Source organism: Corvus moneduloides, chromosome 14 (assembly GCF_009650955.1).
Source record: "Corvus moneduloides isolate bCorMon1 chromosome 14, bCorMon1.pri, whole genome shotgun sequence".
Lineage (NCBI taxonomy): Eukaryota > Metazoa > Chordata > Aves > Passeriformes > Corvidae > Corvus > Corvus moneduloides.
In genome coordinates this window covers 7,939,499-7,966,089 of record NC_045489.1, presented here as the reverse complement: position 1 = coordinate 7,966,089, position 26,591 = coordinate 7,939,499, and the positions used below count along the sequence as shown (strand labels likewise).

The window sequence follows — 26,591 nt, the reverse complement described above, 5'->3', positions numbered from 1 at the left end:
AGTGATGCAGAAGTATTTATGTGCTGTTTGCCTAACTGAAACAATATAATTAACAATTTTTTTTTACTTGCATTTTTTATCTGTAGATTTTCTGTTAATGACTCATCCTAAGAAACTTCACACAATTGACTGCTGTATCGTATGGACCCAGTGAAACCCACCAAAACTACTTCAGGCTTGGCAGTGCTTAGCTCATGAGCTCCTTGTGCCTTTTGGATCTTTGCAACATATTGATGGTGATTGAGGATTTGAAAGAACCTACTCAACTATTCTGTGGCAGTGCACATGGTTTTATATTTTCAGGAAATTATTTTGTAAAGAACAACTTTTAATATTGTAGCTTCACCCGTTTAATCTGATAAATGTTGAGGTGCAGTTTTGCTTTTAGAAATAACCATTACTTTAGTTAATAGAATGTTCAAGTACAGTATGTTTTGATGCTATTTTGTTCCTGTACGTGGAGTTGTACAGCTCTTTTATATTCATGAGTTAAACTTTTGTAAATCACTAACAAGCTTCAGAGAAAAATAGCTTTTTCACAAGCGTATTCAAAACATGTAGTGGCAAGGGTATTGCTGTAGCACCTGCTTCAACCAGCATGAAAAACAAACCTGCAACAGTATCTCTTAATTCTGATTTGGTACAGTATTTTAGGCAGCTCTATGATTAAATATATTTGAGAGCAATATGTCAATAGTTTGCAGGTGATATGTAGCAACAGGTCTATCCTGATGTACAGTCTGTGTGTTACCTTTTAGAACAGGTTTTGAAGTAGTAACTCATATCATCATGGTAGGAAAATTTAGAGCAATACAGTTGAGGGGGTGGGGCTTTTGGCAATAATGGACAAAACCTGAAGTCCAATTTAACTTAATTTTTTTCCTCTGAGTATACATGCCTGGGTGGAAGGGAGCCAGAGAAGCCGAGCGTCACATGTTACATACCTCACACGCAGGTATCGGTGTAACACCAGCGTTCTGTTGTGGTGGTGTTGTTTCTCCTGTAATATATTTATACACATTTTTGTTCTGAGATACATTAAATACCATGCATCAACATAATTTGTTTATAATTCTCTGAAAGTGTATTTTAAATATGTATTTACCAGTTAATATGCAAATACCTGAGTTATAGATATTCTTTCACAAAAAGGTAGTACTGTGCAGTACGGAGTGATTTTTTTCATAAAAAGTAGGTAAGACTATAAAGTTGCTTTCAGTTATATATTTATGGTACTGCTAGATGGGTAATCTCTTCTGTTGTTTTGTTTTGATTTGGTTTTTTCCCTTTTTCAACCCAGTATGTATATTATGCTGAAGTTTTGAACTGGGGTTGTTTTTCAGTATTTAGCTGTGGAACTGTTGGTGTAAATTTATTTTTGATAAAGGCTGAGTGTGTTTATTTTATGGTTCAGACCTGCACATTTTGTTTTTGCACAAAAGTAATTTTAATGAATCTGAAATTTATCTGCCAAATATTGAAAAAGTAATGGTGTGCAAGTAAATACTGCATTTTTCCTCAAATGTTGCCATTACATCATTTTTATATAAAGGACACTCGTGAGAGATGGTGGTTAGATATGCCAAGGACAATTATTTTCAATGGTGCCTACACTGTAAAAAAATTACTTTTAACTCCTTGTTTTAATTTTTAAAAAAAGTTTCTGTTTAAAACTTTCATCTGCTATATAACTGAAATTCAATTAGAATTTATATCTGAGAAAAAAGCCTGGAAATAGTTTTTGAAAACAATAATGTTATGGATTAAATAAATATTTTTATAAATGTAAAAGCAGCAAAAGTTGTAAATACAGTTGATCTGAAGATTTACAAAATAACTGCATCACAGAAACAAATTGTAGTGCTCCTCTAGCTTCTGTAGTTGTTAGTCTTGTAAATCTGTTTATAGATGAGGCTCATTTCAATGTTTTTGGGGGTTTTAAATGGTTTAAAAATAAATATTTAAGTTCCGCAAACTTTCATGAGCTTGTTCTGTTGTGCATCATTTTTTTCTGGATTTCAACAGCTGTGCAGAGGTGTGGATGTGTCTGTCACAGACTTGTGTTCTGAGAAGGGTGTTCCCTGCGTGGGTGCTTTGCAAAGCTCTGGGTGTCCCACGCGGTCCTTGTGCAGGGGACACCTGCCAGCTGCTATGCCCCAGGGAATGGATGGAGCAGTCCTGGGGTTCTGTTTGGTTCCTTTTCTAGAGGGGAGACCCCAGGATGTGTGAGCTCAGACAGGTATGTCCAGCAGTGCCACCACGGCAGCAATGTTACAGCTCTGACTGCCTTTGGCCTTGGCATGGGGCTGTGAAGGGTCACAAAGGCCTGTGCCACAGCTCTCTCAACTTTGACCTCGGCACCCTCAACACAAATCTCACTTGAGGGAGCTCCATATAAATTTTTCAGAATTAAAAACATGTTTTTACTTCCATGTCACTTCCCTTAAGGTGTTCTTTTTCTGTGAGAGTCTGAGGGAAGAGCTGATGGGAATTCCTCCTGAGTTTCTAACTGGTGGCTCTACCCTGTTGACACGGGATCTTTAATCTGTGCAACTCCATTAATAATTCTGGGTAGGTGGGATTAGCAAATGACACAGGAAATTGGAACGTGACATGTTTGAGATACAACTGTAATTAGTTGCTGAACTATGGTGCCTTTTCTTTTCCTGTGGAATGAGTGGGATGTATACCTGCCTCGTGGGACAGCATGGGAAAAACTCACCCACATGTGTGCAAAACAGACTCATTCTCATGTAGCACAGTCCATTCAAGAAGGTTTTTTTCACTGTGCTGCATATGCCTGAAGTCTCTGTGCCTTGTAAGTTTATAATTAGCTCCTAAGAAGGGATGTCTGTATTGCTGGTTCCAGAGAAGAGCTGTCTTTTACCCAGGTGTTAATTATTGATGAACTGTGTAACTTAATCAGCAGTATTCTGTTGCTGGCAGATACCTAATGGAAAGATAGATCAAAATATTAATGCAGGATCCATCTTCTTGCTCGTTTGGTTTGCCAGGCTTCCTGCTGTAGATTGAGAAGAATTGTTGCTGAAGTAATCTTACCAAAGTAGTCTGAATTGCAGAATAGAGAAATGTGTTTGTTCTTGGGTAGATGAGTCCTTTATCAATGCAACCATTCTTTAAGCCCTTGGTCTCTGACCCCTCTATTCATTTCTGTGCAGTCAGTGTAGTGTCATCACACCTGCTGTTGCCTTGGAATGTCGACAGCTGAGTAGGAGAATGTGTAGATTTTAATGTGTTTGCACAAAGTTTAGCAATTGTTGAAAGTCTGATTTTTATCACACTGTTTTATGACTTAACACTGGAATAAAATTATTTTCCTCTTTGAAAAGTTTAGTGGTATGTATGTTGGCTTATTTCATAGCTTTATCTATTTTGTCTAAACCTTTATCTGTTTTATATAAACCAGTTACTTCTCTCTGAATGCACTGAGTAGCTTAATGTTTTCACACTGTGACACTGCTGTGCCTTCTCCCCTTCAATAATCCTTTGTGCAAGGACTATAACAGTTTACATTTTCCAGGTACTGCTGTTTGTCTTTTACCACCAGCAAACCAGATCTTTCCACATCCTCTCTCCATCCTTCTTTTTTCTTCCCTAGGGAAACACAGTCGCTTCAACAGATGTCCTTATCTTGGGGGTGAATAGGGCTGAGGAGGGACCGAGGGGAAAGACTTGGTCAAGGGTTGTTTCCGTTGTTCCTTGACAAGTAAGCCACTGCTTACTGGGATTGTTCCTTAATTTTAGTCAATCCCAAGAAAGTGGTTTACACAATGAATTCAGCTCGGAGATGTCAATTTGTGTCTCTTACTGACAAGCTGCTTTGTGCTCTGCTATTGTTGACCATGTGTAGGATGTGCTGAGGCACAGTGCTCATGCTGTGCCCCAGTGCTCCCTAGTCCATGGAAAAACCGAAAAATAGTTCCCAAGTCCTTGTTTCTTCCTCTCGATGCTGTTTTCCCAGCATAGTCTTGAAGACCAGACCTGGCAGTTCCTGAAGATTTGGGCAGGGTGTTTGTACAATTTCTCATGGTGGGAAGATGTCTGCTCTGGGACATGCTCAAGGTAAAGCTGACCTGGGCCAGCCCTCACCTGTGTATCCACATGCTTTGAGGAGGCTAACAGGGATTGTGGGATAGATCCCAGGGCTGTGTGCAGCCTGTGTTTGAAATACTGCTGGTTTTTTAACCCTCTACCAAATTGTGCCCACAGACTGCCATTCTTAAATGTTGTAATGAATGGTGATTCAAAGCTCTTTCCAAGATACAGAGCTTTGGGAATGGGGAAGAAACAACCCTCTAGCCAGAAAGATTATCCCTTCTTTCAATAGAACATCTGCCAGAGCAGCATGAGGGATCACTGCAGGTCATAGCTTCAGCACAGGGTAACTAGGAGAAAAACCTTAAAATGTACTCACTTGTTGGGCTAATGCATTTCTTTGGGCAACCAACCAAGAATGTGGCCGTTTCCAGCAGCGTTCAGGGATCTCCACAAGTCTCCCCAGTTGCTGGGACAGCACAGGCACAGAGGGAGCTAGGAAGCAGAGCAAGAGAGGGAAACCAGCGCCTTGGAGCACTGAGGGCTGCCCAGGAACTGGGGAGCGCAGGGCAAGGTGTGCTGTGGGTGTGCCTGCAGGACTGGGGAGTGCAGATTTCACAGGGCAGAATGAGGAACTGAAAACTCCTGTGTGAACAACTGTTTTTTATTGTCCACCTTCTAAAACAAAGGACAGCAGAGTGCGCAGGACCCATACGCCCGCTTCTTTTTGCATTTTAATCTATTTTTTTTGTCCCAGCTTCCTTGTTTCTGAAATCTTTCTAGCAGGGCTGCAGTGGTTTCTCCACCGTGGATTTTCTTGGCTGTCCCTCTGCTTACAGTCATGTCCTACAAAGACTTACAGGGTTGTTCTTAAAGAAAATTATCAAGATCCTCCCATAAAATCTTAGGGAGGTGTCATCATTCTCAAAATTTCTCAGTAGATTTAATGTAGGTTTAGGGTAATAGTAAGTTTTTGTAATAAAAGTATTTCCAAGAAGGTGCCTGTTCCTTTCCTACCTGCTCCTGATATCTTTATCCTGATATCTTTCTCCTGCTGCTTAACTGAGGACTGATTTGGGGCAGTAAAGGACCCCAAAAAACCCCCTTATGCATCTCTCTCCCTCAAATTTAAGCAGAGCACTGGGGTACTGGGGCTGTCACAGTGCTGCCAGGAGCTGATGGCTGATGGGCTTAAGCAAAGCACAGCTCTACAGTATGAACCCACTTCTCAGTGCTCACCATGGGGTGCTTCTAAAAGCTTGACAAGTGCTGCTCAGATGTTTGTGGGGAGGATAATTCATTAAACTGTCCAGGGAGAAGACAGCCACACAGCCTTGTCTTTGATTACCAGGTGCCCCCTGCAGCACTGGAGGTGAGGCAAGTGGAGGAGATGGGCTCTGTGCTGGGGTTTTTTCCCTGTCCGCATGGCATCAGCTCTAGGAGCAGCCTCTCATGAACATCCTGCTCCTCTCCAAAAAGGCCTGAAACACCCTCCCTCCAGTGTGCTTCCCTGGAGCTGGGAAAAGCAGCAGCTGAAACTATTCTGTGAGAAGTCTCTTTTTCTCCCTCTCCCTCAAAGAAGACTCCAGCAGCTGAGCTCCAAGCATCATCTTGGGCAGGACATAAGGGCTTAGCAGGGCTTTAGGCGATCCCTGGCCTCTGTGGCTGAAGCAAGACTCCCCCTCTCAAAGTGTGGTGGCAGAGGCAAACCACCTTCCAAGTGTGGTACAGGGGTTGAATACTTCTGAACACACCCTGATGTCCATTAACACATCCTCTATAGCTAAGAGCACTCACACAACACAATCCCATCAATGTTTCATAAGCTGTAAGCAGACCCACAAACAGTGTCACCATTCTTTGACCCTGGGTCAGCACCAGCCACCTTTGCTCCTTCTGTCTGGTGTCAGGCATCTAGGTGAAATACTTGGAGGCCCCTCTGGAAACCCTCTCTTCAGCAGTGCTGGTGGCAAAGGACACCTCCTCATCCTCCTCATCCAGTTGGAGACTGCCCGAGGAGAGCCGCACGCGGGCCATGGGTGAGCGCAGCACGCGGCCGTACAGGGAGCAGTAGTCAGTGGCCAGCAGGTCCGAGTCAGAGTCACTGGACTCAGTGCTGCTGCCCAGGTAGCGCTCAGTGGAGTGCCGTGGCCGTGGAGCCAGCCCTTGCTGGGCTGGGACGTGCCAATAAACACCCCCTTTCCGGCTGCTCAGTGCGGGGCACGGCCCCAGGGGCCTGAACTCGGAGCCATAGGTGAAGCAGATGGTTTTCATGTCTGACTGGCTCCAAGACCGCTTGGGAGGCTGCTCCTGAAGGCTGTAATCGAAGGAGTGAGCCAGTGACCTGTTCTTCCCCATCATGCTTGTGCCCATAGCTGTGCCTATAGCCTCACAATGGAACTGCCCAGCCTGGGTCTCACCTGGGCTCTGTAGAGGGGGTTTTGCTGCTACGGGGTTGCCTGCACCAGCCTGTCCTGCTGTGTCCTCACCAGAAGCTGGTACAGGGCATGGAGACTGCAGGGCCCTGTCCAGATAAAAGAGCACTGGCGGGGCCGGGGCCACCATGGGTAGGGGACAGGGTGTATCCATGTACACCAGCGGCCGGGTGCTCACCTCCCGCATGTTGCCCACAGAGGTGCTTTTACTGTTCCCAGTGAACTGGTGGTGGGGCCGAAAGGATGTCAAGGGATTCCTGGCTCCGAAGAAGTCGATGGGCTCCCATGCCCGCTCCATCTCCAGCTCAGCGTAGAGCAGGGGGAAAGCAGACGAGCTTTTGGAGTGGGGCAGGAAAGTGGGGGATTCTTCAGTCTTGGAGTGCTCCAGCTCAGTGGCAAACCTCACCTCCATGGTGGAGCTCCGACGCTGGCTGTCCAGGGTGGGCTCAGAGGCATGCACTCCGTTGGCGTGGTACGAGCCCCGGCTGCCGTAGGCCAGGCGCAGCTCCTCCACCTGGGTGAGGCACAGAGGGGTGGGTGCCAGATGGGTGCCCAGAGCAGGATGGGAAGAGAGCACCCAGAGCTGAGGGTCTGGCTTGGCCTGCAGCTGATCTCCTCCAGCTGGGGCAGCAATGCCAAGACCTCAGCACGGAAATATTGTTGATGCCATGGAGACTTACCTGCTTTGATACATCTGTCAGAAGGTCTGGGGAGGAGCGGCACTGCCTCTCATCGTAGCGGGATGTGCAGTGCTTCCTGCAGTACAAGAGCATGGGTGGATGTATGGCCAGGAGGGTCCTTCCCCTCTTCCCAGTCCCCTCAGGCACTGCCCCCACTCCATGCCCCCAGTACCTCTCAAAGGGCAGGCTCTTTATCTTAGCCTTCCTCCCGTGCTCCAGCAGCTGCCGCTGAGTCCTCCCACTGCAGCATGGAGGGAGAAATGTGAGCAGCACCATCAGCCCCAGCCCTGGGTAGGCCTTGTGCCCCACATGAGGGGATGCAGCAGGACTGAGGCAGGGGTGTCTCCAGGAGAAGTAGCTGTTATCACCCCCTCGGATTCAGCCAGGGCTAACATAAAGGGGAGGCTCAGAGACATCCCCAGACCCTTCCTGGCCCCAGCAATTCGGTTTTCCCCTGGGAATTTACCTGTAGCGGAAGCTGGAGCCTTTGCTGCACAGAAGGGCTTTGGGCTTTGACTTGGGCTCTTCAGAGAGCCTGAAGAAGGCATGGTACTCCACACATGTCTTCCAGAAGGCCTTGCAGGTGTCCCGGCTCGCCATAGTGAACTCCAGTGTGTCCTTGCACAGCGCCTGTGTGCCAGAGACAGGACAGCCGGTGTCAGGGGCACGGGACAAGCTCTGCCATTTGCCCTCCTGAACCCCTAAAGGGTCATGTGGGCTGTCAGTGGCTCCAGGCAGTGCACTGTCACATCGCTGGGGACACAGGACTAGCACATGTCACACTCAAGGAGAAGGAGCATCACCCATGAGCAGCAGGAATGGATTTTATGCAAAATTGGGGACTTTGTGTGGCTGACCTTCCATCCACAGCTGTCTGCTCCTGAGCCCAGCAGCTGCCTGTGGCATGGTACTTACAGAGATGTTTGCATGGAGCTTGATGAGAAAATGCTTCCTCTTGAAACTCAGTTTGCGAATTTTGGACCAGTTGAAGGTGTTGATCTTTGTATTGCCCTGCAAGAACAAACACAGCAGTTATAGCTGGATGGAGCAACCTATAAATACAGAAATGCAGTGGGCCAAGGCCTGAGCTCACAGGACACTGCATGAAACTCCAATGCAGCTCTTGGACCTGCGGGGGTCTGGGGAAAGGGTGCTGGGATTTGGTGTTGACCACCTCATCAGCTGGCTCTACAAGTAGAAATTGAGGTTCAGGGCTTAACTCTGCCTGCTGAAGCTCTTTGCAAAACTCCAGGATGCTAAGACAAACCTCAGAGAGGTCAAGGCAGGGAGTCCTATCTGTGCCAGCTCAAATGTCATGGCAGAATCACCCCTCCAAAGAAATAAGATTCTCCCCTCCCTTGCTGGGAAGTGTAGCAGTGCTCAGCTCACCCCCACACCTTTAGACCTGCTTTAAGCAGGCTGCAAGCACACTTTATCCTGTTACCATTTTGCAATAAGTTAGATGCAGCTACAAAACACTGTCATGGGAGAACCGGGATAAATTGTGTTACTCCACTCTGTGGCACCAGGACTCTCTCAGCTTTCTGGGAGAGCCCAGATTTTAATGGACTCACAAATGCTCTAAGCATGCGTGAGGGGCATTTATGGCTCTGAAAAAATAACCGGGTCTGGCAGCACTAATTACAAACAGCAGACCCACAGCTAGGTTTTACGTTTGGTTTATTTTTCTTTTTGCTGTGACAAGATGTTCCCAGGTTGAAATCAGCTGGTGTAGGAGCAGAGCACTGCCTCGTGCTGGCTATGAGGAAGTTTGTATTTACTGTGCAGTTCGGCTGTGATTACAGCGTGATGTAATTGCACAGACGTGGGAGGCTATTTTTGCTGGAAGATTCCACGGTGAACACATGTGACAGAGCCATGGAACATGTGCTCACACAGCCACCACTCTCATGGGACAAGGGCCAGCAGAGCTGGGGAAGGTTCAGTGACACACAGTGGGTGCTGGGGGACAGTGGGGCTGAGCCCCACAGCCACATCCCAGAGCATCACCTTCACCCCCGAGGTCTGTGGAACACATGCCCTCTTGTAGGATTTGAGAGAGTCTGGAGCACTCTAAGCGGAGAAGGGCCACCTCCAGCTGGAGAGGCCACCCCGCCTGGGTGCTGGCAGCCACCCCTGAACCCCGGGGTCACCTGCAACACCAGCACTCCCATGTGTGTCACAGCCAGGTTGATCTGTGTCCCCTCGCCATCACTGGCGGGGTGCGGGCGGATTCCGTACATCTCCAGCTTCCTGGCCACGTCCAGCAGCTGAATGTCCGACTCGGCAGGCGTCTTCCCTCTGGAGACACGAACGCACAGGAAGCAACATGAGTGAGAAGGCAGATGCTGAAATGGGCTGAAAAAAATGCCATTTTGTATGTGCTGGCATCACACCCACCCCACTGCCCGCCTTGCCTGCTGATGGGAACATCCTGTCAGCAGACTCCATCAGGAGATTTGTGTGAATGGCAGTGGTATGGAGCAGCCCTTACCTGTGTCTCCGGTGGTAGTGCATGATCTTGTTGTCTAGGTACTCCTGGTTGGGCAGGTACCTGTGTGTGGCCAGGTGCTGCTGGTCTGTCTCCTCATGGAAGTCACCCACCTCGGCTTTGGGGACACAGGGAGAGCATGGATTAGACTGTGAGAGGTCAGTGCAGTGGGAACCCCTGGCTACACAGCCAAAGCCTGTCCCCAGGGAAGGGGCACTGTCCCTGCAGGCACTTGCTTGCCCTTACACTGCAACAGGTGGGAGATGATCAGCGCCGTGCTCTTGTCACTACAGGGCAGCCGCCCCTGTGCCAGGTCCTTCTTGATCTGGAGGGTGAAGAGGTACCTGTAGAGAGGGACAGGAGCATGCCCTGGGGGGAACTGGGTGCTGGGCTGAACCACGAGGGCCATGCCTGTTCCCATGTCTCAACCCATGGGGTACGCGTCCACAGGGTCACAGGAGGAGCATGCAGCCCCTGCAGAAGGCTGCAGCTGGGCACCACCATGACCAGTACATCCCTGTACATTGAAATGTTCATTAGTAGATTTCAGAATTAACATTCCTTTCTGTTTTGGAGGGCATTTGCCTCTCTTTGGGCTGACGTTCTGCAGAAGCACTGTCTTGGTTTTATTCTTAGTCCCTGTTTGCAATGCTTTCTCTAAAATTGTAAGAGCTAACAATGTAATTTTTAAAAATAAAACTGTTCTTTCAGAACACAGGTTGAGGCAGGAGCTGGACTGAGCAGTCAGACTCTGTGCCCAACTGCTAAAGCATTTGGCAGTAAACAAATTGCAGCCTCATAAGACAGCTGATCTTTCAAGTGGACTGTGTTTAAAAACAGAGGATCAAGAAAAGATATCCTCTGGTTTTGTTCTGTAAACAGTATACTTAGGATACTTACGATAATCACTGCTCACAGACAGGCTGCGGTGGATAAAGAATTAACACACTGCAAAAACACAGAACTGTGTGGTAAGAAAGTAATAAAACAAGTGCTGTACCTGGTCAGTTCTTCTCTCAGGTGGCCAGGGTCCACTGGGAAAAATTTCACCATAAATTTGAAAAGAACCTCCTTAGGATCTTAAAACACAACATCTTCATAAGTTTTCTTTTACATGTCTATTGAGAACATTTACAACTCTCTTTACACATGCTGCCTCCTTACAGAGTAAATTAATCTGGACCCTTACAAACTTACAGACTGCCCCCCATCCCCAAAACCAGCCTGCCCAGGCCCCCAGTATTACCAGTGGACGAAAATAGGGATTTCTATATCTAAAGAGTACTAAAGAGAAAATGCCCCAGCAATTCTTTAAATTGCAAAAATGCCTGTTGGGAGGGGGTTTCCATGAAATGGTGCCAGGGAGCATGGCCAGAGCCTTGGTGTAATTGCCATCACTGAGGCTGTGTGTTAAACTCAGCCCTCCAAACACTTGAGGTGCAACAGCTCCCATAGGAGGCTGCTTGGGCAAAGGTTTTTTGTGGGATGAGTGAGAACAAGCAGCCAAGCCCAAGGCAAAGTGCGTGGAGGGAGGGAGGCAATTATGCAAGCACTGACTGCCACAAAACACCCAGAAGGCACATGGTAAAGGAAATAGGTGCCTGAAATAATTCCAATTGTGGTGCACCCAGAAAGAGAAGGCTCCTTATCAGGCTTTCCTCTTTCAGGGAAATTCATGCAAACACTGTTCTGCAGCCTCCCCATGGCAAAGACTGGGTTCATGGCCTCAAGCTCTCAGTCACCTCCCAGCCATTGTGTACTTGGGGAAAATATTACAGGGATGGAAAGAGGCCTGTGCTGAAAGGGGCACTATGTTAACACTGGTCAAGGCCATGGTAGAGGAGGTCAGGAATTCAGGTCAGGCTCTGCAGCATCTCTGTGGGGCTGGGGAGGAGTGGCAGAGCCTGCGGGGCACAGGGGGGACCCTGCCTTACGCAGGTGCCTGGGCTGCTCTGAGCTGCAAAGGGAAAAGGAGGGCATGCAGGAGCAGCGCCTGTCACACTGCCAGCATGGCCATGCAGGCACTCAGACACCCCTGCTCCTCTGCCAAGCTGTCAGGTTATGAACAGCTCCAGCCTAAAAGGGTGCAGATACCAGATTGCAAAGGCAGTGGTATTTCCACGGGATTTTGTATGGACTGAGGTGTCCTTGCAAACAGTCCTGCCCAACCTCACCCTCTAAAATGAGCTCAGGTAAGTGCTGGAAGCTAGAGATCCTGTCCCCAAGCAACAACATTGCATGAATGTGTCTGTGCTAGACTGTCACTGGTAGTGATTTAGAAGAATTCTATTCTTGAAATACTTACTTTTGACTTGCTTTGTTATGGGTTTTAGTGGTTCCAACCAGACCTGAAATGAAGCAGTGAAGAGCTGGGTGAATAAACAGCACAACCGATGGGGAATAAAAGTCACGGCACCATGGTGGAATGCAAAATGAAACTGTTGGCCAGCTTGGCTGCTGTGACAAGTGTCCTGCTGGGCAGCCACACAGGGATGGCTATGGATAGACCCCATGAGCTGTAGATATCACTGGGGCTTGTGATGCCCCTCCTAACTCCCATCTTCAAGGTTTTTCTGCCATCATACCAAAACTTTCTATTTAAGTTCTCCATTTGGAATTTCAGGGAGGTGCTAACAATCCCCCAGCCATGCAGGCGATGGCTGCTCTGGGGCCCTGCACTGCTGGCTGCACTCACCTGGTTCCCAGCCTGGCTGTGAAACTCCAGCCCGAAGTACTCCCTCTCTGCAAGGTTGAGGTGGCTGCAGGTGAGGTTGAAGAGCGCTTTCCCACAGGATTTTTGCTGGCAAACAAACACAGCACAGAAGCAACAGGTTAGGCAATGCTGATAGCAGCCATGATGGGATTTCAGAGAGACAGGGAGAAGCTTCAGCTCCCTGCCTTCAACCCCTTTCCTGACCATGTAGCAGCAATACCTTACTCAATAAATGCTGTTGTCTTCAGCATGTACAATAGGACAACTGCATGCTGTGTTCCCTGCTTTTGGAAATCAGATTCCTTCCCATCACTTCTCTCCCTTATTAACGTAAACCAGAAAGGAAAGCAAGAGAAAAGAAACCTTGTTTTGACTCACTGTTTGCAACTATCACTGTCTGGGCAGTTCTGTCCCTGGCAAACCAGTGAGTGATCCCCAGGACCAGCACCTGCCTGAACCAGGGACAGCCGTGGCAAACGTTCCTAATTAAGAGCCAACAGGAGCAGACCTCAAACATGTGCAGTGAGTCCGTGTGCCCCAACAACCGGGGATGAGCTACTATTATGGTTAATGGTGATTAACAGCAACAGGACCAGAAATCCTGTGCCATGGGCTCTGAGTCATCCATGAGTTTTAGCAATATGAATTAAGTGGCACTACATGCTGATAAGGGAGGCCAGGATGTAGTTATTCCCAGTAAACAGAAGCACTTGGAGGGTGTTTTCTTGACTTGTTGCCGTGCTGTATGACACAGCTGGAGAACAAACCAGGAGACCCCTGACTCTGGAAAATGCTCCAGACAGCACCAAAAATTAAGATGGCAGTGACCCACCCCATCAAAACCCTGATATGCCTTCATCAGTTTGTCAAAAGCAGACCAAAATGAAGTATGGGTTATTGCAAAAAGCAAGCTGAAGCAGAGAGGCCAGGTTAGACAGCTGCTAAATTATGGCATTTTGGGTGATGGAGGGGAAGAGAGGCTGCAGCTCCCTGTGGCAGTGGCTGTTCCCAGCAAGGACTGGAGGGACCTGGCTTCTGGTGGTGATGTGCACTAATAACCACCTTTCAGGGCTTCTTCTGGCATGAAATTGCAGTCTCTGTGCTGAAAGGCTGCAGAAAGGTGATAGCGTAATAACAGTACTCGTTCTGCAGCACTCCTGGTTCTCCTCAAAATTACTGGATCACAAGGGTAATTAAAACAACTATAAATGTTTATTTCCAAGCTAGCATTTTCTAGCATGAAAGGCCTTGGCCTTTGTCAGGCAGCCAGGAAGGACAAGCACTACTGGGTTATTACCTACCATATGTCTGCTGGGAGCAACCCACTCTGCTCCAAGCCCACCACTACCCAGGGCAAGCACCATGGGACAGGAACAGTCCCAAACCCAGGAAAACCTGCTCACTGGGAGACACAGCCCTGCTGCTGCAGGAGCTGCTTTAGAAGCAGCCTTTCTCTTGTAGAGGGTTGCTTGCAGGTGTCCTGTCCCGGATTTTGGGGTGCTGAGGCCAGTGCTGCCTCAAGCACTGGGGTACAGTGATGCTCAGCAGCATCAGCCGTGCATTGCACCAAGTGAGAGAGGTGGGTGCTGTGCTGGAGGAGCACAGTGCAAGGCAGAAGCATGACGTGTGGAGCTGTTCGTCCCATGTCCAAGCCTACATGTGCCTCAGAGAATGATGCAGGACCAGGTGAGCAACCACAGGCAGAAACCTCAGAGTAGAAGGTGAAAATGAGAGGCTGCATTGGCTCCTCCTCTCCTCGGTGAAAGCATCTGGGACTGTGAGCAGAATCAGAAAGCCAGAGGCACTTCCAGAGGTAGATAGCAACATGGGACACACACACGACCCTGTGCCCAGAGGGACTCTGGCAGCACCTGCAGTCCAACGGCAAAGCCCCTATCTGTAGCGTTCCCCGTAGGACAGGCTGCTACACCCAGGTCTGTAGTTTAAGAGTGAGCAACAGCTCGTGGGATTTGGTGTGATCTTTTCCCACCACCCTGGGAGATGCCTGCCCTAACAGGTGTGCTGCAGCCAGCACATGGTGTCACGCACCAAAAGCCCTAAGGCTCCCTGTGCCCTCGCTCCTCTGCCACTAGCCCCACATACCTCCTTGTCAAGGAATTTCCAGCTTTACAAGGGACACATGACCACAGGAGACTCTGTCCTTCACTCAGCCTCAGCAACTGGTTTTTCTGGGCTTGTTTGGTTTGCCTAGCAGCATCCCAGGCTCAGCCATGGGGTGCTCAGCAGGGAGGACACAGTGGGGATGTTCAGAGATCTGCCAAGCCCCTTCCTTCCCCTGCCCTGGGGGCTCAGACCTGTCATCCTGGGAACCAACTCCAGTGCTCAGCTGAAAGAAATCCTGGGAACTCAGCAGTCCCAACTGTCAGCAAGGATGCAGATGAAGGCAGAAGCCTTCCTGGGTCAGCATCCAGCACCAGGAGAGGAACTTATTCTCATGCAAAGCAGCCTGGAAATGAGACCTTGCTGCACATGCCAGCAGCTGTGACACCCATGTGAGGCAGGTAGAGATGTTTACCCTGAGCATGAGGTGCAGGGGGAATCAGGCCTGCTGTGTTTTCTCTCTTTTGTCCTTTTCCCTCCCATTATACTGAAGTACTCCACATTCAAAAGAGCTTTCTAAAGTCAGAAGGGGTTTAGGAAGAGTTGCTTAAAATATCTGCTCAAAACTTAGCCCAAAGCAGTCCTTTTGTACTGGAGAAGTCACTAATTCAGCTATTCATTTGTTGTACCCACACAGCAGCAAATGCATGAAATGCCTAAAAGGGGTTTCCAATACCATTGCATGCTAAAAAAGGAAATGACCAGGAGTTCCTCTAATGGAAGCGATTTGCTGCACTAACATGTTGTGCAGAGCTATAGTGCTGTGTTTCAAGCAAATAAGAAAACAGAGACGGAAAAAAATGCAGCAACATTGTACCAGCAGCATCTTTTAAATTGTGTCTCACTATGACCTGATCTAATCAATGGGGGGAGGAGGGGAAGGCATTTTAAATTGACTAGTCTCATTTTTAAGCTGTCTCCTGGACTAGGATAGATTAATTAAACTAAATCAAACAATTTCCATACTGTATCAAGGGATGGAATTGCTTTATAATCCACTTTTTTGCAAAATACTATCACAAAGAAATGGAGCTGTACATCCAAGAGAGCAGTTTTCAGGCTGTGCTATAAACCAGAGAACAAGGACCATATCAGAAAAGCAACAAAACTTGACAAAAAGCCTGTTTTGTATTAAACACTCTGGTCCCACAGGAGATGCAGGTAAGTACTAGAATAAATCTACTTGAATTAGCTAATTCAATTAGCTACTGTGATTATCAAACCCTAACCAACAGTAAATGTCCAATCACACTTGTAAAAAGATGCTTCCAACACACAGTCAAGACATATCTGCTTTTAGTTATATCTATACACATATGCATAAATCTAACACCATAGATATTAATACCTAACATTCTAAACCCAGTTCAGAGCTACCATTTGTTAAATGTGAATTATTATTCACAGTGTGTTGTAGGACACTGCCATGCAGAAAATAAGATACAGCTGAGGATTTTTCCTCAGCTATTCACAAAACCACACAGTTTTCTTTTTCAACTGAATGCCCAGGAAGAGATGTGTGCAGATGTTTCTTGCCAGGGATAGCTTGGACAAATATGCTATTTTTATTCTGTTCCCAGACTTTACTTTCTTGCTGAATGTTTACCCTGGCAACCAGACAAATGAGAGAACTCAACACTTGTCAAGACCATCACTTCATATTAACTGATTTACTAAAGATGACACCAGATAAGTAAAAGCCATTCCTCCTTCTTCATAAATAATGCCAATAACAGAGGAGTGTAGGAGTGTGTTGATACCAAAAAACCACGTACCAATTAGTACTCTAACCTTTCATTTTGAATTTGAGATTGGTTTTCTTGTTTGTTTGCTGGTGTTTTTTTAAAGCTGAAAACCAGAAGCTATAAGAGACCATGCAATTATTGAGAGCAGCAATGACTTATTAATTAACACCAAAAAACCAGTAAGAATATGATACCCACTTACATCAACTACAAAGATCTTCTGTGAATCATCCAGGAACTGAACTTTCAGGTGCAGCATCCTCGAGCATGCAGCTGGGTGTGTGGCAGGCACGGCAGTTCTAGCGGTGTGAGCCAGGAGCTGGGAAGGAAGCCCTGACTGCTCTTGCACACATAATTCCCTCTCAGCTGGATGGAGAAGGCTGCAGTCACAGATGTGGAGCAGATGCTGGAGCAGACAAGCTGACTGCCTAAAAACTAATTCAAAAATACCGCAACAAACCAATACCTACCTTGGTTTAAATGTCACCACTGCAATAAAGGATGTTTTCTGCCTGTGAATTATGGGTGTACTAATTAGGGGGAAGATTGGCAGTAATGGGGCTGAGATAAACACTGGGCTGGGATAAACAGCTGGTAGTGAGCAATGCAAGGGCAAAGCAACCCATGCTTGGTACCACAGGGTTAGGGGAGAAGAGCTGAGCATCTCTCCTGCCAAAGTCACCCAGCAGTGAGTGTCACCTTTGCTCTGCTCTAGTTAAGGCGCACTGGGAGAGCAGCTGGCTGGCAGCTGTCCTGGCTCCATGGGGTGGGCAGATCATGTCCTGTCCACTGAGCGATGTGTCAATGGGCTGATGTACTTCACCAGAGAGTGGAAAATGTTTCCAACTGGACTCAAAACCAGTTGTGAGTCCTTCCTGGAGAGGCAGAGGATAACCTGCTCCTAATTCCCAGCTCACATCCTGGTTGAGCAGCTTAGTGAAGTCTCATAAGCCTTTGAGACAACCTGGTTCCCAATTCAAATCTGAAAAGCCCATGTCCCCACTCATCAGCTCGTCCTCGGGGTGCCAGAGCCAGCCACCCACCCTCAGACCCCCAGGCTCAGCCCAGGCTGCTGTGGGCAGCCTCGCTTCATGTGGTGGTGAGAACATTTGTGCTCCTTCTCTGCCCCAGGTGCTGCAGGGCCACGATGAGCTGTCTGACCCCCCTGGCTCCTCTCACCCATCAGAGACCCCCTCACTGAGCTTCTGGGTGAAAGCAGCCTTTGGGCAGCAGCCCCCATTTTCAGAAAGAAATGCACTGAGCCGTGCCAAAGGCAGGCACTGGACTGTCATAGGGGATCATTATTGTTGCTGCTGGAAAAAGTCACAACCACACATGATCCTGTGGGACCCAGAGTGATAGAAACACAGCTTGGCAAATCAAAAAAGCTGCATTTAGAGCTCCCTTGCCTGCTTCTGCTGAAACTTCCACTGTAAGTCACTCCAGACCATTCGCCATGGCCTCTCTTACACTTCCCTAATATTCCTGGGGTTGTCAGGACAGACGCTGTCAGGGCAACATAATACCTTGTCATCTCTGGTGCAGAGAAAACAAACATAGAGGTTTTATCCACAGAAAAAATGTATAAGTCTTCTGCTAACCAGGACAAAAAGGAGCCTGAAAGTCAAAGCCAACCTGCTGTTCCCTGCAAAGCTGCTCCACAAAGCAGATGAGTCCATCAAGCTCCACTGCCAGGACGGGATGGCTATGGCCCACATGCCAGCACCATGTCAAGGACCAAATTTCCAGCGCTGCACGTGGCCCTGGGGTCTGAGCTCTTTGTGTCAGGAGAAGGGCAGCATCACATACAAACCATCCGGGGGGGCTGTGAGTGTACTTTCCCTCTGCAGTTTAAAATGTTTGTGCTGTCAAACATTGACAGGCACCAAGGAGAAGAGCAGCTCTCCTGAGTGGCTCTCACATCACAGGCACAGCTCCGCACTGGGAGCACAGCAGGGACACTGGACTGGCAGAAGGGATGTATGGGGGTGCAATAGAGGACCCCCCAAAGCCCAGAAGAAGGCAAGTCTCTCTGCTACAGGCTTTCCTGGCATGCCAGGGGTGCTGACCCTGGATTCCACAGATGCTGTTAGAAGCTGGGCACTGGCCAGTCAGGTTGTGGGTGGCAAAAACGAGTTTATTTCACTACCTTCCTATGAAGGAATAAGGCTGTGTTGGGTTAAACAGGACCTCTGGCCACCTAATAAAGCTATCCATGGACACAGCATGGAGACAGCAGCAGCAAACAGGATCAAACTACATAAACAAGAACTTTTTGGCATAGGATACTAAAGGACAGCAAGAAGACATGTGGAACAAGCAAGGTTTCCTTGGGGCATGAAGATTGTTGCTGTCCAAGCAGAGGAGAAACCTATTTTACCCCCATCTATCTCCTTCTGGAGGTGACTTGGGGGCCAGCCAGAACAGCACACAAGGGGAGCACCAGGAGTAATTCCAGCTCCTGGCCTGAGCCAGTGCCAAAGTCCAGCCTGGTATGTATGTCCTCCTTATCTGCAGGGGCAGGGAATAATGTGAAAACAGTGCAGGAAAGCACAGAACCCATGAAGGGCAAGCGCAACCACAGTGGCAGGTGGGGAGAGGATCCCAAGCAGCAGCACCAGAGCATGGTGGGGCCTGAGCAGCAGCATGTTGGAGTGAGTTCTGCTTCAGGGCAGCTTGCTCAGCCAGCTCAGCCGTTGTTTTTAAATACTCTGGACCTTGCTATCACCATCCTGCATTGCACCAGCTCTCCCAGGAAGGACTTTCTTCCACCGAGTGCATCTGACCCCGTATTAGGTCGGATGCATTGGCTCAGGGTCTTCTTGAGCCTCTCATATACCCTGCAGCTGGCTGGGATGGACTGAGCAGAGCAAGAAATAAGAACTTTCCTTCCTCCCAAACCGTATTGCCCCTTTTTCCAAGGAGAATACTCACATCGACGTTTGGGGATTTCTCCTTTGATCCCTATTGGTGTTGGGGTGAGGGCAGCCCACAGGACACGGCAGAGAGCTGAGCACTGTAGCTACACCCTGCAGAGCCTCCCAGAATGGTGAGCCATTGTCACTGGGCAGAGAGTGAGCGAGTTCAGCTGCTGTTCTGGCTTGGGCCTGGGGATGGGTAAGGAAATGCCCCAAACATCCCCACTGCCTCCCCAGAGAGGAGCAGGCTGTGAGAGAAGAAGCTCTGGGAGAGAAGGGACGTAACATGCTACCCCAGCATCACTGCAGCTCTGTGCGTTGCTGTCCCTTGGGCTTTGCCATGTTTATCTTTAAATTGGGTTTAGAGGAAAGGAAATGAAAATGGATAGATAAAGTCATTGAATAGAGATCTGCCAGGGGATTTTAAACTGTCCAAGAGGCAAGAACCCACACCCAGCTCGTTGCTGAGCAGAGAGAAGTGCACACTCAAAATGCCAGATAGGACTTGCCCAGGTAGACTTTAGTCACCTGTGATCTTTCATACACTCACATTTCACCTCCTCTTCCTCAACTGGAGCTGCCAGGAGAACATCCACGTTCCCTCCTCACCCAGCCATAACTCCCCCAACTGCAGGGGCAGGGAGCAACCCACCTCTTGGCTGCATCACTGAGAGCAGGCTCTGGCACAGCCAAAGTCCTTCTAAACAGCTCCAGGCTCCCACAGGATATCCCACCTGGTTAATGAATCCAAGGCATGGCACCGACACTGTAAACAGGAACATTTCTTTCCAGAATAGGGTACCTTCCACATTCCTGCTGCCACTCCAGGAGGAATGTCTTCACTCTCAGCCGAGGTCCCAGCTTAAGAACAATTGGTTTAAACTTTTTATAAAATATACCCCTAAAAAAGTATTTTCAAAAAACAAAGCCTGAAAAAATTGAGTTTGTTTAGCTAAAAAGAGAAGAAAGGAACAACAATCACCTGATTGACGCAGGGCCACTCCAGAAGAATGGATCAGCTGTGTTCCCAAGCTAAAGAGAAAATGAAGATTTGCTGGAAATTGCAGGGAGGATGTGAATTAGGTCCTAGGAAAGATCCTTAAACTGTGAGGCAGAAAAATACCGGAGCAAGCTGGAAAAACTAGGGTTGTGCCTGTTAGGGACAGTCCAGGGACATGGTCCTTCCTTTAAACCTTTAACAATGATCATTGTTTTACATTTACTCCACAAATCACATTATATCTTCAGCATATCTCAACAGTTAGAGCTGACTCGCCATGTCCTGCCCTTCTAAAAACTTCTGCCCCAAAATTATTTCTTGACTATAATAAACAATGATACATTTACATTTTCATCAAATTTTGCTTGCCAACTATCTGACATGACTGTGCTGAAACTCATTACTCATAAATAATCGCTGGGAAAACGGAAATAATTGCATTTTTTTATTTTGTGTTTTGGTGGGTTTCACCCATTAGCGTCCTACTACAGGATAAGACTTCTCTGAGCAGCATTTCGGTATCAGAAGGTGACATTATGCAGCAGCGTTTTCCTCTCAGGTTTGTCCCAGTCCCACCCAAGGCAAAATTAATGCAAAATTAATCTCATGCCCAAGAAATCATAGAATAAAAGTAAATCTTATTCTTGTGATTATATTTTTATTTCAGCTTCAGCAGCTAAGGTAAGTGGCTCTTTTTACCTACCTGCAATAACAGAGTAGGAAATCCCAAATAACCTCGATTATGCACTAGACGCCAAGCATAACTGCAATTCCAGACACCTGAGACAAATTAACCCTAAGTGCAACCCTTTGAAGTCCCAAAGCCCTGAAATAAAAATTTATTTCCATTTCTGTTCTGTTTTCAACCTGCACCACACAGTGTTTGACTCCCAGGGCCGGAGCATCGCCACACTCTGAGCCATACCACCCCAGGACAAGCCACTTGTTGTTTCCACGCTCCCTCCCGTGGTGTTGATGGTGCCCCACAACAAACACAGGACAGGACTCGGTGTGCAGGGATAAGCAGGTCAGTCCAGCAATCACACATTCCAGCGTGCATCCATGGGCATTGCTGACTTTTCCTCCTTTTTCAGATTTTACATGCTATGTAAAAACTATTTTCAGGACTGCAGAAGGCAGCTTGCTGTAAGTAAATACAAATGACAACACAAGCTGTAGAAGAAACTAAATACCACCCTGACTCTGGTGATATCCAGAGATATCCACTTTATCTCATTTTTGATGTGCCAGTTGCACTCTTTTGTTGGCAGAGCTGTATAAAAAGCACCCTGTGATGTCTAATTCAAACAGGTCAAAGACATGAGAAGGCAATTTACGCAGCAAGAGAAAGCCCTCATAAATGTATTGAATCAAAGGAGCACTGATGCCTCCAAGGGACTTGGGCATCGCACAGCATTCAGTGATTTCCAGCGGGGGCGATGCACCTCACCACACCTGTGTAGCAGTGCACAGCACTGGGCTGGTACCTTTCTTTTTTGCTGTCCTTTATTTTTTCACACATCGCTGAGTCACTTGCTAAGAACTAGGAAGGATCCTAAGCCAACAGCTTTGTCTGCGGAAGATGCCAAATTGAGTCTGCAATGCCAGGTGAAGAGGCTGAATCCTAGTGGAAAGGATAGAGTTCTAAGGAACTATGCTGCTTATTTTCATGACAGATGTGGTTTCCCTCTTGGCTCAAGACAAATAACTCTGGTTGAGTAAGCCTTGATTACATCTAGACAAAGAAACACACATTCTCCAGGTACCTCCAAGGCCAATGGGTCAGACCCATTCCACCATATGGATCTTGATCCTGAGTTTTATTAACACTTCCCTCCCAGGTAGCCCCTCAACCCCCACTCCTTTTTGTCCTTTTGTTCTTCCTCAAAATATTCTTATCACACTTCAGTCCCACCAGGGTGCATCAAATTCCAGGAATACAGCTCACAGCAGAGGGAAAGGCATGTTAAAGCCACTCTTCACAGCAGGCAGTGTGGAAGACAATAGAGCAGTATCCACCTGAAGCTGGGAGTTTGGTACTTTTGTAGTGATCAAAGGTGATCCCCACTTCATGGCTCCTCTTCCAGGGCCTTCTGGCAGGTAGTGGCAGCTACAAGACACACATATTTCCAAAACCAGGAAACTTTACTACATTGTGACTGTCCCAAGGTCTCAGGGGTACATTCACAAAATCTTTCTAGATTATTAAACTGGGCCCCTTGATGGAGCCATTTGGATGGCCTGTGATCCTGTGCTGACAACGACTTCACAGGACAGACAGCTGAAAGGAAAGGAAGGCAGCTGGACACCCAATCACTTCTAAGCACAGCCTGACACTGGGCAGGCCCTGCAGCTAAAATCTTTCTTCTAACCTATTAAAACATCTGTATTACTGAGATTAGACCTAGAGCATTTAGCAAGGCTGTGCTAATTCCTGGAACAATGAATGGAAAATAATGACAGGATCAGAAATGTGACTGTGGTCACAGAGATATGGCGTTGCAAGGGACTTTAGAGATCCCATGTGACAGCCCAACACACGAAGGCAGGAGCTACATACGCCTCACACACTCCTTCCTCCAGCAGTGGTTATCCAATACCATCTTTGAAAATCCTTCACAATCCCACATAGCTGCAACTTGCTCCAGCAGTTACCTGTGCTCTGTGAGCAGCTTTCTCTCTTTTCCAACATAAATCAGCTTTGCTGAAAATTCAGTTAATTCCTTCTTGTTTTCCCGCAGGAGCCAGGCTGTCAGTGATTACACAATCATTATTAATTTGAAGAAAAAGGGTCAAAGATCTATCCCAGCAGTAGGATGAATCCCATGCTGATGACTGATCATCCTATCTCCCAGTTCCCAAAAAAACAAGTAACCCTTAAGGAATGCCAAAAACAGTGAGTGTATTTTCTCTTTTCTGGGCTGACCAAATAATTTAAACCTAATGTCAAGGTAGATCTTCTAAGGACATAAAACTGTATGAACTAGTCAGCTTAGCAGCAGGAAAAAAGAAACAATTTCTGGAAGAGCCAGAAATTTCCCAGAAAGCTGATTGTTTGCTTTACTGAGTTGCAGTCGTAATCAATTAAACCTTTCCGTAGAAGCATGAGTCTTAAGACTGAACAAGTTACACTGTAGTTTCACAAATGTATGAAATACTAATCCTTTTCATAAGTCTGAGAATTTTTCAACTTTGTTATTTAAGTTCTAGTCCACTTATTTATTTACATGCAAGAAGTCAGATTTCAAAATTATTGTACAACGCTGGTGCATCTGATTCCAAGCAAGTCCAAGCACCTCAACATCTCTAATACACCCTTCCCCATAGGCCCCAGGAGGGAAGCGCTACAGTTAGAATTTTTCTTCCCAGGCAAGAACAATTGAGGTCACCCAGTGACTGGCAGTCTTGTGGAGTCTCAAATCCCATGCAAGCCTTATTACTAGAAATATGCTTAAGAGGAAGTAAGGCACTGCTAGAGAGCTGTCACAGCACACACAGACTGAGCCAACAGAACACCAAGGAGCACAGACATGCCACAAACCAAACAAACAGCAAAGCCCCTCCTTTGAGTGAGTATTTTACAGGTTCCGGCAACATAAGAGACTCTTTCCCATCAATTATTGCAGTTATTGCTCCAGACCTTTTGGAGGGACTTGAAGAAAACCTCAGGTTTGATAGAGAGCACCAAAGGCAAGTAAGTTGATTCCAATACTAAATACACTGTTTCCACAGAGAACAAATTTCATCCCTTACAATCCTGCAATCAGCACTGTTACTGCCAGCCAAGCTCAATGCTGCCCTTGGCAGCACCAACAAACTACTACCAGTGGGACATCACCTCTGAATTAAACGCTGTGCTGTTTTACAACTCAGAGTCCTTCTTCTCTGCTCCTCGCAGCTGTATTGACCAGACAGAGATAAAAGCGGCTACATAAAAAACCCGAAACCCACATTATTTCACTTTCAGAGCGCAGAACATCGGGCCACGTCATCTCCTGACAGAGCCTGCCCGCAGCTCTAGGAGCTGTTCGCACTTCAGCCAGAGAGAGAGCGGTGACTCACCCAACCCCAGCAACTACCAGCAAACCCAGCAACCCGGGCTGCTGGCTTTCGAGCACAGATAACTCACACAGGTCAACACGTATTGCTTTGGAACTCGTATCTCATTTTAATTAAGACTAGACACTTCCACCTAGTTTCACACTGTAATGACAGCCCAGCCTCCTGGGGCAGATGGCCAGCATGCAGCTCCACACGAGGTGTAGCCAGTGGTTCACCCTCCACTCTGGCAGGGTCTCTGTCCTCGCTGTGGGGTTTTCTGTGGCTGTGAGTTGTACCCCAGCACACCCAGTCAGTCTGCAGGGCCCAGCTCTGCCCCAGGCAGTGACACAGCTACGTGTCACCCGTGCTGGGTGGGGAGGCAGGGTGGGGACAGGCCTCTCGCCTGTGCTGCAACTGCCTCCTGCTCTCTGATGGCTCTGGGGGGACATCCCTGTCCTCTGGCTGCACAGGGGAAGCACGACACTGGGAGATTTCTGCAGGCACCTGTATAGCAAGAACTGGTACACCAAAGAAAAAGCTGCCACGAAACACTACATAAACAGCCCCAAAACCAGACAAAGCAACGTGACATTTCCACACCTATTTAACAAAGGATGCTACACAAGTCTGTGAAGCAGCAATCGATTTTACTCTCAGCACCAAGACTTTTGAAAGACAATAGCCTTGAATATGAATCTTATGTCCTTCCTCAAAATCCCCAACCCAGCCTGTATTATTACACTGTCACCTGGAAACAAAACAGTGGTCTAAGTCTCAGGGGCTTAACAGCTGTACTCGAATCACTTCCCAACCTCCAAGTGGAAACAGGAAGCAGCTTTCTTAGTTATACTGAGGGCCATAAGGAATTGGGAGTATTACTGCTGCATTCTGACTTCTTCTAAACCACATGAGAAATCAGACTCAGACAGCAATGAACCCGATAGTTACATCTCAAAGCAGACTAGTCCTGAAGTGTCAGCTCCCACCCTCAGTGACACTAATGAGAACAGGGCATGCTTCACCCTCACCTCTCAGCTAGGTTAGGGAAGCAGACATTTCACCCAAAATCACTTAGAAGCGCACTCTGCTCTTCTCTATCATTTTCCTCTCAAGATGGAAACTACTTCTCATTTCAGCAAAGGAAGTGTGAGGAGGAAGAAGAAACAGCACAGAAACATACCTACAAGATAAGGCTAATGCTGTTTCAGCTGGAGGAGGAGTAAAGAACTGAGCTTCGGTGGATCGATACCGCGTTTGACCCTGCTGGGTCTCCCATGGACCGCTTATGCGGCACTCTGCTAGTACCTACGCGTGCATACAATATCAGCTTCGCAGGTGGTTGTGAACAGCCGCTCACACAGACAATCTATGCACGAACCGGAGACAAAGAGGCGAGAGGGGTTCTCTGCATGCAATTCTGAGGCGTTTAATGGCAACACCCCAAAGGGACCAGAGGCAAGAAAGAACAACAACCAAAAGCCCGCGCCAGTTTTATCCCGAAAACTCCCAAAGGCAGGCAGAGCATCCAAAAACAATAGTCTGAGGGCTGGGGGGCAGAGGCAAGGTTGAATGACATAACAAGGGCCAATGGGAAAAGGGATGGGAGGGGGGAGAGGGCCAGCGACCAGCAGAATCTAGACAAAGGGAGAACTTTCCGGCACAGTGTCATAAGGAGAGACCACTTTTAAGGCAACTTGAGGGGTGTAAAGTGGACTTAGCCACGGCAACAGAGGGGTGGTGAGCAGGCTACATGGTTTTTGCCTGTTTGCACATCACTGAGAACTGAAGGTACCAAGTTATCAAGTTTTTCTTAGATTGAAATCACATTTTACATCAATGCACAGCTTTAGTTACAAATGCAGTACTAAAGGTGAGTGCCAAGACTGTATGTCCTGAGGAACATGCACTTTTTGTTACAGGGCCCAGATGACAACCATTGACTTGGCAAATTCAGGGCTTTTACTGAACATTTAAGATAATTGTTATCAAATAGCTTTGGGCACTTTGATTTTCTGGAAAAATCTTGTGCCTCTCCTGTAGCAGAGCTCCAGGAGCATTCATTCCGCCAGGGTGGTGGAAAGATGTCAACTCTGGCTGGAGGGCAGCTACAGACACTGCAAGGTGATGTCAGGACTTGTGGCCATCTTCACACACATAAAGCCTGTATGAAAACAAGAACGTTAAAGACTTGCACAAGACAAACACAGATTTCTTTTGAACAAAGCTCGATCACACTAGCCTGTGAGGAGGCTGCTCTGAACTGGCCCCCAGCTCAGGGAGTGCCTGCTTTGCACAGGAAAATGATGCTCCCACCTTCTCTCTCCTCAGAGCACCCAAGACTGTGAGCTCTACACCCAGCTGGGGCACAGCTGTACACCCTATTCCTCCACA

At 47.5% G+C, this 26,591-nt stretch overlaps 2 protein-coding genes across 8 annotated transcripts in view; one reads left to right on the top strand and one right to left on the bottom strand.

Moving 5' to 3' along the window:
* Positions 1–1,979, top strand: part of STK26 (serine/threonine kinase 26) — a 37,052-nt gene extending 35,073 nt beyond the window's left edge. For both annotated transcript variants that reach the window (XM_032124412.1, XM_032124413.1), the window contains exon 12: positions 87–1,979. In XM_032124412.1, coding sequence (XP_031980303.1) covers positions 87–111 — 25 coding nt within the window. In that variant the 3' untranslated portion in view covers positions 112–1,979. The remainder of the gene's footprint in view (positions 1–86) is intronic.
* FRMD7 (FERM domain containing 7) lies at positions 1,278–25,802 on the bottom strand. Of its 6 annotated transcripts, none has more exons than XM_032124408.1 (12): positions 16,444–25,802; positions 12,358–12,462; positions 11,968–12,010; positions 10,663–10,741; positions 9,909–10,006; positions 9,666–9,780; positions 9,325–9,472; positions 8,087–8,182; positions 7,638–7,801; positions 7,344–7,412; positions 7,172–7,247; positions 1,278–7,005 (listed from the first exon to the last, which is right to left on the bottom strand). In XM_032124408.1, exons 1-12 carry the CDS (start codon positions 16,498–16,500, stop codon positions 5,971–5,973), a joined length of 2,085 nt encoding a protein of 694 aa, XP_031980299.1. In that variant the 5' UTR covers positions 16,501–25,802; the 3' UTR covers positions 1,278–5,970. The 6 variants fall into 6 exon arrangements, with proteins under 6 accessions (XP_031980299.1, XP_031980301.1, XP_031980297.1 ...); XM_032124410.1 differs by having other exon boundaries at positions 10,663–10,696; XM_032124411.1 differs by lacking the exon at positions 16,444–25,802 and having other exon boundaries at positions 6,240–6,373; positions 6,477–7,005; positions 12,358–16,437.
* Positions 25,803–26,591: the final 789 nt, after the last annotated feature.